Source organism: Protomyctophum bolini (genome assembly GCF_963924005.1).
Source record: "Protomyctophum bolini genome assembly, chromosome: 8".
NCBI classification, from domain to species: domain Eukaryota; kingdom Metazoa; phylum Chordata; class Actinopteri; order Myctophiformes; family Myctophidae; genus Protomyctophum; species Protomyctophum bolini.
Genome location: NC_137869.1, coordinates 50110667 through 50126100, shown reverse-complemented (window position 1 = coordinate 50126100; position 15434 = coordinate 50110667). Strand labels below are relative to the sequence as shown.

The 15434-nt window shown below is 45.1% G+C and overlaps 2 protein-coding genes across 2 annotated transcripts in view; one reads left to right on the top strand and one right to left on the bottom strand.

The window, feature by feature from the left end:
- The window catches only part of szt2 (SZT2 subunit of KICSTOR complex), a 145607-nt gene that overhangs the window by 74491 nt on the left and 55682 nt on the right, over nt 1-15434 (top strand). Inside the window, exons 45-50 of the mRNA XM_080770643.1 lie at nt 376-496; nt 5966-6118; nt 6583-6685; nt 7205-7313; nt 8847-8934; nt 10058-10176. Of these exons, the coding sequence (XP_080626769.1) occupies nt 376-496; nt 5966-6118; nt 6583-6685; nt 7205-7313; nt 8847-8934; nt 10058-10176 (693 nt within the window). The remainder of the gene's footprint in view (nt 1-375; nt 497-5965; nt 6119-6582; nt 6686-7204; nt 7314-8846; nt 8935-10057; nt 10177-15434) is intronic.
- On the bottom strand, nt 1886-2719 carry LOC308319514 (transmembrane protein 69-like; the record flags this gene model as incomplete). The annotated part of the gene is made up of 1 exon (XM_080769619.1): nt 1886-2719. The coding sequence occupies one exon, from the start codon at nt 2717-2719 to the stop codon at nt 1910-1912; it is 810 nt and encodes a 269-aa protein (XP_080625745.1). The 3' UTR covers nt 1886-1909.

The window sequence follows — 15434 nt, the reverse complement described above, 5'->3', positions numbered from 1 at the left end:
GCAGACCTACAAGTTCACAACGCGTCACAGCACGACACATTCTGGGCTTGTAGATTGGCTATATCCAGCAAGTGTAAAATCAGTCATTACGACGGCATCAAGCCCCGCCAAAATACATTTTAGTCGACTAAATCAACTGTAGATTTAGTAGACTAAAATCTTATGATATTTAGTCGACTTAGTTATTAGTCGACTATCATGATTTTAGTGTGTGTGTGTGTGTGTGTGTGTGTGTGTGTGTGTGTGTGTGTGTGTGTGTGTGTGTGTGTGTGTGTGTGTGTGTGTGTGTGTGTGTGTGTGTGTGTGTGTGTGTGTGTGTGTGTGTTTGTGTGTTTGTGGACGCGCGTGTGTGTGTGTGTGTGGACGCGTGTGCAGTGTTTGTTACTCCAGGACTTGCATGACAGTCATCAGTGTAACAGTCTGCTGGTGGCAGAGAGTGAGGAGGATATCTGGAAGAACGAGTCCCTCTACAGGCAGAGACTGGCTACTGCGGACGGTCAGTTTATCCCCTGTCAGGCTATAATATCATAGAGTTCTATAATAGTGGTGGGAAAATCACAGTATTCACATGTTTTATTCAAGTAAAAGTATCAATCCGGCAACACTCTGTTACAAGTAAAAGTCCGGAATTCACAATATATTGGTATATCACACGTACCGGTATATTGGTCTCGGAATGTACCAAAAGTGGGAAGTAATCGGTATGCAGAATGTCCCATTTATTTTGAAAATGGCAGATCTTTAAGCTCTACGCCAGGGTTCCCCAATTGGCTGGCCCGCGGGGCCGCAAATGGCCGCCATTTTCTTTTTAGGGCTAATGAAAGTTACAGGTATGGTATGTGCAATATGAAGTGTGAGATTACGATAATGACAGTAATCCTTAATCATCTTCAAGGGCTTTTGGCACTCAGAGGGTGTACAAATGGAACCAAAAATAATTATATAAGTTATAATAAATTGAGATAAAATGGTGAGAATCACTGATAGAGCACTGCCATATCTTTTCAAATGGGGTCTTGCCCTGGAAGTGAATTAATTTTAGCGAGAATCACACCGCATAAATCAAAAGAAAGCCTAACTTGTCCACTTAAATAAAAATAAAAAAATGATTCTACCATCTTCCATTCTGGAGATATTGACCTTTTTCTAACACCTGCTTTTGCCTGCACGCTGCTCGTGAAAAAAAACAACAGAGATATGGAGGCTTGAAGTTGACAGACATTGACAGACAGATATAAAAATGAACACAAATAATATCATATACATACTATACACTGAATGAAAGCCCTGAATGTCTACTTTTAGGAGGAAAACAAATACACATTGATCCCATGTACAGTTTGTCACTAATTGGCTATTGAATGCAGCTTGCGCCCACCAGAGAACTTTAGAGAAGGCATGGACCCGAATAACTATTATTCACAAAATAAGGCCTATAGCGACATGTACATACTATATACCGTATGAAACAGTAGACTCTCTGCTTTCATAAGAAAATACTAATACTGTAATAATAATAAAAATCACACCCCTGTGAAGTGAGCAGTGTAATTGCACTGCTCACTTCACAACATTGCACTGCTCACTTCACAGGGGTGTGGTTTTTATTATTACGAGTAAGACGCGCGAACGCGGAAAGCGAACGCAGATCGTAAATTGCAATACCAATTAGAATAAATTACAGACATGATCTGCAGGGTGTCATATATATATTTTTTTTTATATTGTATTAATCAGGGTTTCTGTTCTAATTCAGATTCCATGGCACCAACTTTACATTTCCAGTTCATTTATATGATAATGGGAGAAATAGTTTGTCAAATATCCTCAACTGGAGTCTGACAGTAAACCGCAAAGTTCACAACCTTTTACCCTTAATGTACATTTCGAAGAGCACAAATAGCCTAATTCAGAAAATAGTCTTCTCTGGGTAAATTCCACTCAGTAGAAGTGTGCTAATCAGGGAGAAAGAAGCCACAATGGTAAGTATGGAGCACAATGCTTTGAACCAACTGGGGTATGTTGGCAGCAGAGAGAGGTCGTAGTGTAAGCTAATTCCAAGTCCCATGATTACGGTGATGACTGCTGGACTGATACTGTCACTGAACAGCATAGCCACCCAGGCCAGCAGTGGAGGAACCACACTATTGGCCAGGTTAATCCAATCAGGTTTCGCTGGGCTGCCCTCTGGAAGCGCAAATCCCCAACGTGCTCCGCCCAGGAAGGAAAGGATGGACGCTCCATACGCTAACTGTGCGTAAGCCAACTGCGGGAGGTAGATCTCCATCGAGGCCATTATTAGAGGAGCGGCGATGAAGGGTATGAGCCCAGCGAGCCCCAGATACATTGCTGGTTTGGGGCTCTTCCAGATGTCCCTCATGTCATAACGCAGAAGATCAAACTCTCTGGGCGGAGGCTCTGGCTGCTGCCGTTTCTTCCACCACACTGCGGAAGTGTGGAAAGGCTGTGTCCTCATTGAACCAGGAGCAGCATGAGTCTGGATGCTCTGGAAGGGTGAAGGCCTCACTGAATCAGGAGCAGCACGAGTCTGGATGCTCTGGAAGGGTGAAGGCCTCAATAAACTGATAAGAGCCAAACCATGAGTCTTTAAACCAGCATCATTAATCCTAGAGGGAAGATTGGCTGATGAAGCCCAACAGAGCGCCAGGGAACTAGATACACCATCAGGAATTCTTTCCAAGGCAGGTATCCAGGACATTTGTTGAGGACTGGCCCTCCATACCTTGGGAGCAGTCAAAGCATTTCTTCGAACTATAGCAGAAAGCATTTTATTTTCAAATCACGTTGGACCACTCGAAACGTGATCATTTGTAATTTTCTACAGGGTCAACCATAGGGGGGGGGGGGGGGGGGGGGTCAACCTGAAGCTAGGATACCGTCTGTCCAGGGTGTCATAGTTAGTGCTTGGACCACGCCAGCTCCATATATGGTCACAAAAGACGCCATCACACTCATGTAACCATGACTCAGCCATAACCATATAAGGAGTCCCCAAAGCAGGACCACGCCATCACACTCATGTCACCATGACTCACAAATCACTCAGCTCCATATATGGGCACAAAAGGGCCAGGTCCACATATACAGTAAGCGGGACAGAAAGCGGGACAGACAGACACACACACACACACACACAGACAGACAGACAGACGTGATCTGCTAGGTCTCATAGTAAGTGCTCACTGCGTTCGCGATTACAGTATTAGTTTTTTTCTTATGAAAGCAGAGAGTCTTGATGCACATATCTGATCATAAAACGGACTTGGAAACTTTATTCTGCCTGCATCGTGGTCAGTCTCTCTCCTAAGTTGTTAGAAAATATACATCAGCCTCAATCGTAGCCCCATATGTGCCCTCTCCCTACGCTCATTCTGTGATTCGAGCTACAATCGCAGTAACAGGGGGGGGGCAACTAGGCTTTGAGGAAATTATCTTGCATAAGCAACATTATTGTCGATCGGGTGCCGCTCCAAACATGTCCAGACATACCACTAACCTCACCGATCCAGTCTCGCGTCTCTATAAGGTGAGACGCGAGACTGGATCGGTGAGGATTATCATGTCTGGACATGTTTGGAAAAAAAACCAACGACAATGGTGGATGGATGCGGGCAAAGCAGCAGCAGCAGCACGTCAACGTGTTTGGAAAAAAAAACAACGACGATAGGGGATGGATGCGGACAAAGCAGCAGCAGCAGTACGTCAACAATTATAGGGAAAATAGCTTTATCCACCACGGCCTCCGCAGTTTAGGATGAGTATTCGTTATACATTACAAACGGGTCAATGACGTCCCAGACGCCTTCATTGCGGTCTTATCACTGCAATTATAATGAATACAACGGTTACAATCACAGCCGATAGATAGTGTCTGCTGGCGAAGACGCTATGGCTTGCAATCTGCACCAAAGTATCATGGCGGTCCCTCGATAATGTGCAATCTGTCCATGACTAACTCCATGTGTCTGGCAAACGTTATGAAATCAAATGCCGATCGTTGCAGGTTTATATACGGGCAGAGAGCAAATCGCGTTGTATCTTTTTCCGAGAATGAGAGAAATGCAAGGCAAGCCTAATGCAGTTGAAAGCAGTGGGGACTGGGAGTGGGGGGGGAATCCAAGAGGAAGAGACCCCCCCCCCCCCCCCCCCCACAATTAGAGAAAGAGAGAGAAAAAGAAAGAGAAACCATGTAGAAACAGGAGGGGAGGGGGAATCGAGTGTATTCAGACACACAAGAGCATGGACCCATCCATTTTAGATCCCCTGACATCTGCGTTGGTCTATGCCGGACGGCCGTCTCCATTACGTCGTAATGGGGGCTGCCTCCTCGCATAGACCAACCAATAGGCGGTGCCAGACGCTTCTCAGACCAACACCTCTTTTCAGCAGGGGGGGGTTTTAACTCTTTTTAGAGCCGATCGGTGTTACATTATGAGTTGTCCGGGCGCATATATAGTTGAACTACAGAAATCAATAAAAAATACTATTTTGGACCATAAAACGTATACGTACGGGCTCAGGATTGTATGTTTGGGTATCAAAAAGCGTATAGGTACGCTGTCAGCGTTCGATGTGTTAAAGATCTATAAGGGTCCATTAGGTTACCAACTCTCCATCATTTAGCTGGGGACACCTGGAACCACTGGTGGTCCCCGGGCCACTGGTTGAGAACCACTGTTCTACATCTATTCTAAGCTTAATTAATGAATGAATTTAAATAAAAAACCCAATTTCTCTGCCCCCAGCCTGGTACCCTAGTCAAAATATGGCCCTTGAGGGATATTAATTGGGGAACCCTGCTCTACGCTCTACACGTTTGCAGATCGGCTATTAAGTAAATGTACTTAGTTACTTTCCATCACTGTATATAAACTCAGTGGGCATTTGAAGCATACAACATAACGCTCTACTTCCGCATTTTCTTCATTTGTGGAAGTGCTAACTTCATGAACGTGCCTGCATCCATTCATGAACGAGCTCTCTGTGTTTATGACCTTAACACATTGAGTACGCCAACGTGCATCAAAATAAAGGCCGCTATAGTGCCAGAGTAGTCTGATCGCATTTACTCTGAAAGCCAAGAACCGGAAATACTTTCTTAAAAAAGTTGACTTGACAAAGTGAGCTCATAATCCCCGATCATCTTAATATATTTATATAAACTCCAAAAAGCGTTCATATTTTGCGGGAGAGACGGATGAGGAGCAGAAACGCAGCGCCAGCATATCGATCCATTCATCACCACGGAGAGCGCCCTGGATGAGGAGATACGAGTCATTCTTTCCGCCGCGCTAACATGGGAGTCAATGACAAGCTAATACTTGCACAGAGCGTTAGCATACGGCAAGCGAAAAGCGAAATGCAAAAAAAAAAAATAGGAATAATTCTGATTATTATTATCTCGCCCCGCGTCGTTTGGACGTCGCTAGGACGTCCACAGACGTCTAAGGTATTACTCGTTTCTGATCCTTATGACGTTTCCAGACGTGTTTTGTACAGAATGTGTTAATTATGTCTCTCCCTTGTCCGTATAAATACGGACCCCAACGTGTTCTCCGTGAATATAAGGGTTGAGCCCCAAACTCCTTCTCTTAAATTGACGCGGATGGTGGCATAACTTAATTTATGCTACCAGCTTGCGGCACGGAACATATTAACGTGTGACATTGTATGTGTCTCTCCACAGAATATGACCCTAATGTGCATCATTTTTGGATGTATTGTCCACAGACTATGACCCTAACATGTTACATTGTGGGTGTCTGTCCACAGACTATGACCCTGACATGTGACACTTTGGGGTGTCTGTCCACAGACTATGACCCTGACGTGTGACACTTTGGGTTGTCTGTCCACAGACTATGACCCTGACGTGTGACACTTTGGGTTGTCTGTCCACAGACTATGACCCTGACGTGTGACACTTTGGGTTGTCTGTCCACAGACTATGGCACGGAGGAGAGCTACCAGCCCCGGGACTACCTGGCCGCCACCATGCAGTTCATGCCAGGACACTTTGCCTGCGAGGTGGCGTGGAGCACCATCATCCACATCCACCCGCGTCTCAAGATGGGACCCAACATGGGCGTGTCCAGAGGTGAGCGCGGAACCATTCTGAACGTGCCTCCTCAAAGGATTAGACACCCGACATGTGTTGATTTTGTCGGCTTTAAAACTATGACGAAAATCCTCCGTCAACTAACTACCATTTTTCCACTGTGGAAAACTGAATAAAACTAAGCTGCGATGACTAAAACTGTGACTAAACAATTTCTAATGCTTCATATTGCAGATCTACAAGCTCACGACGTGTCACACTAGCCTGCCACACGTTGTGAGCTTGTAGATCTGCTATTTTCAGCATGCCACAAAGCATGCAATGACATCTACTGGATCTCTTATCCACTAGTCTCTGTCAGTCATGTTAGTCTAGTTTTGTATTTGTTGACGTAATTGTTGGTATATTTAGTCTTAGTTGTAGTCATCGTAGCTTAAATTTTTATTTCGTTTTAATTTAGTTTTCGTGTGTGCGTGCGTGTGTGTATGTTTTCTGTCCTCCAGCCATCCAGGCCCTGCGCTCCGTGCTCAACTCATTCTGTGTGGTCAACAGGAAGAACATGTTTGTCTACCAGGAGCGCACCACCAAATCAGTCTTCTACCTCAGGTTACTCACACACTTAAAATATAGTAATCTACGGGTACCAGTTATGGCCAAATTTAGCCCAAGGAGTGTTTTGTACAAAACGAATGCTTTGAATTGGTTCAGAATCATGAATAACCCTAGTTTGACATGTCACATATGCTACTTTAAGCATAATTCAAATTTGATATATTTTCTTGCCTTTTATAGGTTTTCAATGGTACCCCAACGTTCAACCCCTGAATATACCACGATGCACAATTGATATAATAATCAATTTTGAATGATATTTGGATGAAAAACCTTGAACGATTACTATTGCAATTTATTTTGGGTCACCCTTTTTTGAGTGGTGCAACCACTCCAAGGAACAGCAATGTTCTATGTCCGTTCCTATGTCCGTCCCTATATTTAGAGTACCACCAGTGGGCACTGTTGCACCACTCACTTCAGACTGGTCTGATTTTTAGCGTAGATTGACTGGCCTATAACGGGTGAGCGTTGTGAATGACTGTGTGTCCTCCTCCTTGTTGTCTCCTTCAGGCTGTGTGAAACATCTCAAAGCGGGAAGTCCTCCGAGGCGGATGGAAACACATCCCACTCTGTCGGACTAGCCAGGAGTCAGGAGCCCTTCTGTTCAGAGGACCTCACTGTACGGACGAACCACCGTTTGATTTAGACATTTTAATTTTCGTTTTAGTCCTAGTCTTTTTTAATTAGTTTTCACATTTTATACTCACTCACCTGAAATGTTTTAGTGTTTGTCTAGTTTCAGTTGACTAAATCAGGGGTTCTCAACGTTTTGGCTGGGGAGTGGGACTAGACTACTAGAGTATATATTAATAGAGACGGCACCCAGAGGTGAAATGGACGAATTTGGTATTGCAGTTTTGACCCAAAGACATGGGTGCTGGTCCGTTGACTATCATTGCGCACGTTCATGATGACACGTGAACGCTGTTATCATACATGAACGCGTGCAATGATAGTCAACGGCAGCGCGTTCATGTGTCTGGGTCCAATCCATCCCAGAATGCACTCTGTTCCTACCCGGAAGGAGGAGTGAAAGCGACTCATGCACTTTTGAGCAACTTAATGCAAGTGGATGGGAGGAGAAATCCGGTGCCGTCTCTATTAATATATACTCTAAGAGTGGGACCCCCATTTGGTTCCATTTGTACATTCTCAGAATTACAGACTTGTTATGGTCATTCAGAGACAGTGCTGTACGCGTTTCTCTGGTCATTATAGCTTTTAACCACTTTAACAAGCTATTGAAAAATAGCAGATCTACAAGCTCAGCACAGCACCGAGTTCCGCGCTATGAGCTTGTATATCTGCTATTTATTTCTAACCATGAGGATATGTTGCAAATCTTTCAATATATATTTTTTCACAACGAACGTTTTTAACTCAAATCTTTGCTTCTGGGAGGTCCCCTAGAACAACATATTTTCAGATTGGGATCCGCGGCGAAATACATACAATTCTGGGGGTCCTTGACATGAAATCAGTTGAGAACCACTGACATAGAAACATACGTTTTTCAGAAAACTGTCCAGGATGTAAGTGATATTTTGTCAAGTCCAGAGTGTAGAGTAGGAGAGTAGCGACACGCTTTGATCTCGCCGCAAAGCGGGGTGCCTATGGGCTATAGTTCCACAACCATTGCTCCTATGGCTGGAACTATCCCACTGAGATAGAATGAGCACTTCCACATTCCATTGTCAACGCTAGTGTCACCACTCTCGCTACTATAATTACTCTGCTCAGGTCTTACCGGGTTAACCCATTTAGGCCTGACGTCGACATTTAAAATATATCTTCAAAATCCTGACAGTTTTCTGAAAAACCTTATGTTTCTGTATCAGAGGTGCTCAATATTTCATGTCAAGGACCCCAAAAATTATATGTTAAATGATATGTAACCTGCCCAGATAAGAAGCAAAGATTTGAGTTAAAATGTTCACTCTGTAATAATATATATTCAAAGATTTGAGGCACATTTTCACGATTTTTCAAAAATAGCAGACCTTCAAGTCCATAGTGCAGCACTCGGTGCCGCGTTATGAGCTTGTAGATCTGCTATTTTTCAATAGCTAAAGTATATCATAATTCTTCAAAACACAAAAAGCGGTTCCCGCCCCAAAATGGCTTAATGGTGGTCTTGGTGTTGTGTGTTCAGGGCTCCAGGTCTTCTCTGGAAGGATCCAGGCCCGTTGGACAGGTGGACAAACACATATTGCTGCTGGTCCATGGAGTTGGAAACGCTGGTAAGATTTCAACTTGATTGCTTGGTTAATTGATTGGGTGGGGGGGAGATACATGTTTTTTTTTCTTTTTTTGGGGGGACACAACAAGGATTACATGTTGTATAATAATACCCCACAATGTGTGTACACATATATGTGAGAAGTCAATGGCTAAGTTATGGAACATAAACCAAATCAGTGCTATTGAACACTCTGTACGTCTGTGTGTTGTTTCGAAAATATTGAACCAATGGAAAGTAGTAAAATGTGCTTTGGACAAAACCTCTTAACTCCATTGGACCCTCAAAATGTCTCCACCACCTCTCCCCAATATATAAAGTTACAACACCAACTTTGATGAGGCTGCATTGCTTTGTTTTAAAAATATATGGTTTTCTTAATTTCCCGAAAAATGTATATTTTTAATTTCCTGAAAAATGAACATTTTGGAGTTATGAGCTTTCCTCCCGACAGCAGAGATATCCTGTAATCTTTTTTAAAATTGCCTATGACAGTGTGGACCCAAAAAATTACTTATTTTCTATTAATTACACAGCCCATGATGCCTTGAATTATTGGAGACTTTTTTTTGTCACAACTTTTAATGAATGGCTTCAAATTTGACACACGCGTCCCGCAACCCCACGGGGAGTGCAGTGCCCAGTGTCGAATCGGTCGGACCCACGGTTGTCCAGAAAAAGCACAAAAGCCCTCTGCCCGGGCTCTGGACAGGGTCCGCAGGGTCCATATATGGAGCTGGCCTGTTCTGACATCACAACACTCCATATTTGGGCATGCCTGACACAGAACTCCATATTATATATATGAATGAAGGAACACAGAGAGATGGGTGGACCGGGTACTCTGACAAGGGTACAATGGGTATTTCATAGCCGGGTGGGGCATAGATCTCCAACTTCCATCGTTACCGACTCTGTACTCTGTACAGCCGGGCACCGCTCTAGTAATAATATGATGATCGGCGGGAGACTCAATTGAGTCTCCTGTGTGTGTATCACTGATCTCTGCTTCTGTTTTAAACACAAGACTACAGCCTTTGCCGCGTGTCTGTCTTCCCCCATATCTCTCCCCATTCCTGTCGGACTACTTTCATCCTATCAATAAAGGCATGTTCATGTTGCAGGTCCAGAGATCAAAGATGAGCTGGTCAAGGTGTTGCGTAAGCGTCTGGATGAGACCACCCTGGACATCATCACTGTCATGCTGGTCAGGAACTGCAAACTGACCCCTGCTGACGTGGAGGTAAACACAGCAATTTATTTATTGTGCATTTGCCTTTTAACCCATTTCGACCTGAGAAAGATTCTACTAATGCCTTCTAAATCCTGACAGTTTTCAGAAAATCCTAGGTTTCTATGTCAGTCGTTCTCAAACTATTTCATGTCAAGGACCCCCAACAATATATGAAATTGGCCGCCCCGACCCCCATCTGAAAATATGTGGTTCCAGGGACCCTCCAGAAGCAAAGATTTGAGTTAAGAAATGAAACTCTATATATTCAAAGATTTGCGCCACACTTTCACAATTTTTCAAGAATAGCAGACCTACAAGTTGAGCATGTAGATCTGCTATTTTTCAACAGCTAAAGCATAGCATAATGCTTAGAACACCAAAAGGGGTTCCCGCCCAAAATGGGTTAAAATGGAAAATTCAATCAACTCCTTCTCGGCAGCGAGGGCCATTGGAAAATAATAATAATCATTTAACAGATACAGTAAGTAACAGGCAAACAGTGATCATGTATGTATGTATACATGTATGTATGCATGTATGCAATGCATGTATGCATGTATGTAGTATGTATGTATGTAAGAATGGTCGGGTGGTCCCTTATATTGGCTGTTGACGGTGACGTAACTAAGGTACGTATGGCGTGCTTGTGTGCAAGGCGCAAGTTGGCACCTCGACAGAGTGCATTTCTAGTCAGTGGTTCTGGGTTCTCTGTACGCGCCCAAAAACAATCATATATATATATATAAATATATATATATTCGAACTGGAAAAGGAAATCAGAATCTGTCAACATACGGAGGCATATATCCTGATAGGTGGCTGTGTTGACTCTGGACTTGATAAAACACGGTGGACCAACACCAGCAGATGACATGGCACCCACCACTCCTCATGAATGCTCATTATAAGATGGCAACATGTCTGTCTATACTGGGTTGTGGACAGTTCAGAAAACTGCCTCCCAGTGACATAGATGGGGTTTCCAAGCTAATAGGAACTGCTGCCCTAATGCAAAAATAACACGCGTGTTAAGTGAGGGGCGCCTGATTCATTTCACTCCCTATTAAATGCCGCCAATGTACGGCGGTCTGATAGCCTGCCCTAGACTGCCTAAGTATAGAGTTACCTTTGGACAGCCACTGCACCAACCGATGCTGAATTTACAATAAACAGACATTAAAGTCCATATACTTGACTGGCACGAATGGGGTGCATACTTAGAACATCAGAACGCGTCACCTACCCCACTCTGTCCGATGGAAACTCCATACGTCTTAAAACGTATTAAAAACGCAAATTAAATGATGAAAATGTAACTCGTTATTGGGAGGGAAGCTGTTTTAGAATAAATTAACTTTTTTAACTCGTGAATGGGAGGGAAAGGGTTCCATACAATCGGCACAAATTACATCATAATTTACCATTAACAAACTTTAAAGTTGATAGACTTGACTGGCACGAATTACATCATAATTTACCCTAAACGTTGATGAAGCGTCAACGGTGATGAAGCGTGCGTGCGTGTCATGCGCATATCTTGAGTGAAGTACATTGTCGGAAGTTGTTCGGACCAGTGAGGGTGCAGTACTTAGTATAGACAGTTTTTGGTTTAGACTAGTCATTGGTTAGACCAGTCCTACAACTACAACTTACCCTCACCCTAAACCTAACATCACACGGGGCAGCACCCCTAAACCTAACCTTAACCAATGTCTAACCTAAACTAAGTATGCACCCCACCAGTGATTGTCCAAAATGGTCGGTCGGCCTGCCTGCCTGTCTGTGAAGTACAGAGTCGGAATTTGTTCGGACCAGCGATTGTCCAAAAAGGTCGGTCTGTCTGTCAATGTGTTGTCATACACGCCTCAGTGTATCCCCTACACCCCACCCCCTACTGTCTCTCTGTACCCCTCTGAAAAAAACTTAAACGAACGAGAAACAAACAAAAGATGTGACCGAGCAGCATAAAAAACACAAACGTCCCAATATTTGCAGTCATTATCATCTTCTACTCCCTGAAGTCTCCTATAACTGTCCGTTCCTTTACCCAAAGGCATCAACTGGCTCGCCTTTCTTCTTCCTTTTCATGTATCGGCAGACATTGTGCAAGATATGCCCTTGTCTCTGGGTCTGTGTCGAAGAGGCGGGCTACTGTGGGTGGTCTGTATGAGGGTCGTCGTATGTTTGTATGGTCATCCTATGTCCGACAGTCTTCTCTGGCTCGCAGGTTTGCCAAGCCCCACTTGCGAAATTTGATGCGGAGGCAACCTGAGTCCAGTGTGTAGGTAGTTCAGCAGGATCCATTGCCTGTGTGGTAGGTTTGACATCCCCGGTGGTCCCAGATTTAGCGATGGGGCCCAACCGTCTCCCACTCCTGCCAGGCATGTGTTAATAGGACCGTTCCTCAGGGATAGAGCGGCGACATCCTTTATTGTAGAGGTGGGCGTGATTCAAGTCTGCTTTGGGGTGCCACTTGTCATGTTTCTGGACTTTTTTTCCTCTTGCTGCTGCCATTATTCATGACCGTCAGTTCCCACCTGATGTTGTGTGGTAGTCCCGACTGGTCCAGACCAGACTGAATGACCTTTAGTTTGCATAAGGTCCTCAGACTAGGACTTAAATCTAAGATTAACCCCACGTTGGCCTGCACTGGTCTGTATCCTCCGAAAATGACGATGCAGTCTCCCACCATGCAACAGCACATCCCGAACCTCCAGCATTGGCGCCCTCCCTTGGGCTCGATCTTCGTCCAGGAGATGGTGTCTGGGTTGAACTTCCACATGTCGTCGAAGGTCTGGTTCCAGCTGTGGCCGCCGAATATGTACAGCTCTCCATTGTAGGTGAAGGCGGAATGATCCTCACGGCAGTCCGGGAGAAAGACCGGCACGTGCGCGTTCAGCCACCAGTCGTTGGTCTCCGTGTCGAACACTCTGATGGTATTGTAGTAGTGCTGGTCCTGGTCCCCGTGGCCACCGAACACGAACATCTTTGTCCCGATAAAGGTGGCGGAGTGACAAAACGAGGCCGGCACGGGAGTGGCGTTTATCAAAGACCAGACCAGGGTGGCGGTGTCCAGCTTGTGGAAGTCATTTGTGTATCTGGTCTGCTTGTTGAAGCCTCCGTACACGTACATGACCCTCTCCAGGACGCACGCCGAGTGCTTGTACCTCGCCTCGGGAACGGTCCCGGAGACCACCGGCATGAACCACGTGTGCGTGTCGACCTCGAACGCATAGAGCACGTTGCAGTTGTCCCCCGTGATGGTGAGCCTGTTCCGGTCCTCCGTTATCGTGAAGTTCACTATGCCTCCCCAGATGTAGATGACGTACTCTATGAGCACGGCCGTGTGGCCCAGGCACATGGCGGGCACCTCAGGGGGGTTGTCGCCGTCTCCTCCGGCCGTCGCCGCGGGGGGCAACTTGCTCCAACGCAAGGACACCGTGTTGAAGATGTGCACGTCGATCTGTTCCCTCTCGTTCACGTGGTCATAGCCTCCGAAGGAATACACCTTGTGCCTCACTGCCACCACAGCATGGCGGGCTCTCTTGGGTCCTCCTTTGGGGTTGATCGTCCAGCGCAGCATGGCGACAAAACAAACACAGCGGGGGTCGCCAGCTCTGTAAAGAATGAGTTCCACTGTGTTTACACTGCCACTTATATTGCCGGTGGCACAAATGCCAAGCAAAGTGTGGCCAAGCCGTGAAGTCGACAGGTTCCAATCTGGACAGCTGGTTTCTGTTGATCACCCTGATATGGTGAATAATCATAGCAGCCAGTCCTCTATGCCAGTGATTTCTGAAGTATTTGTTAATTCAAAACATCCCAGTTTGATATACATTTAACTCCCATCTATCAATTCCCAGCAAGCCAAATTACATCTTGATGGCGTTATGATGACGTCCTCCAGTGACTCCGGTGACGTTCAGGACTAGGCCAGATCACAGCCCATATGGGGATAATCTTTAGTTCAGGACTAGTCCAGATCATTGCCGATATGGGGATGATCTTTACGTCATTGCCAGGACATCTTCACCAGTTGAAATAATATAGCTTATTCTGGATCAGATCTGACTAGTTATGATATGACTCTAAGTGATCGGGGTGAACCAAAAACTGTCTAAACTAAGTACTGGACCCAAATTGATCTGGCCTCTATCTTTGATTCATCCTGGGACGTCCGTCTTAGTGGGCAGAATTAATGTTGGTTGAAATCAGGTGACATTCTGTGACAGATCTGACTACGGTAGTCTTGGTTTGAATTGATTTGGCCCCAATAGAGACGTCACTATTCGTCCAGGTCCTGACCGTGCTTGCTGGGCTATCTATCTATCTATCTATCTATCTATCTATCTATCTATCTATCTATCGTCTCATCTTGCATTGTGATTGAATTGAAGGGGGCGCATACTTAGTTTAGACTAGTCATTGGTTAGACATGGGTTAAGGTTCGGTTTAGGTGTGCTGCCCCGTGGTAGCCTGGTTAATAAACCAGACTAATATCGCACGGACCGCGGGATATTAGTCTGGGGAGGCTCAGCTTGGATTTAATTTCCAGGGCGGTGGGTTGAAACATTTTCTCTTTGACGCAATTGGTCAGAGCTACTGTCAGTCAAAGGTCTCAAGCATTGAAAGTAACTGTACCAAAGCCCGCCCATATTGCATACCGTGTCCCGATTGGCCGCCCCATTTCTCTGGTGTAGGAAATGTAGGTTAGGTTTAGAGTGAGGGTTTGAGATAGGTTGTAGTTGTAGACTAATGACTGGTCTAACCAATGACTAGTCTAAATCAAAAACTAAGTACTGCACCCATTTTAAGGTGTGCCTCTGCTCTGTTATTGGCTGAAGTTCGTTCTGTGCGCTGATTGGCTGGAGGGTGCATTGTTGGCCAATCAGTTGTCTTTAAAATCATTGGCGATTGGCTACAGATGTGTCATTATGTGCTGTGATTTGCTGAAAAGTGTGTCTCTCTATGCTGTGATTGGCTCAATTCCGGGCACTGGAAATTGGCATAACCTTTGTGCCAGATGAGCCAATACAAGTGGCAGCGAGCAAGGGCAGAAGAGGAGAGGATGTGCAGGCCAACGTTGCTAGATGTGAGGATGGGGAGAGACAAAGGTGGAATAGAGAGAGAGCGAAAGAGAGAGGAGGCAGAGAGAGAGGGATGTTGAGAGGGGGTAGTGAAAGAAGAGGGGAAAGAGAGAGAGACATGAGGGCCGGGTAGCGTGGATGTGCAAGCCTACGTTGCTAAATATACGGCCCGAACCTCTA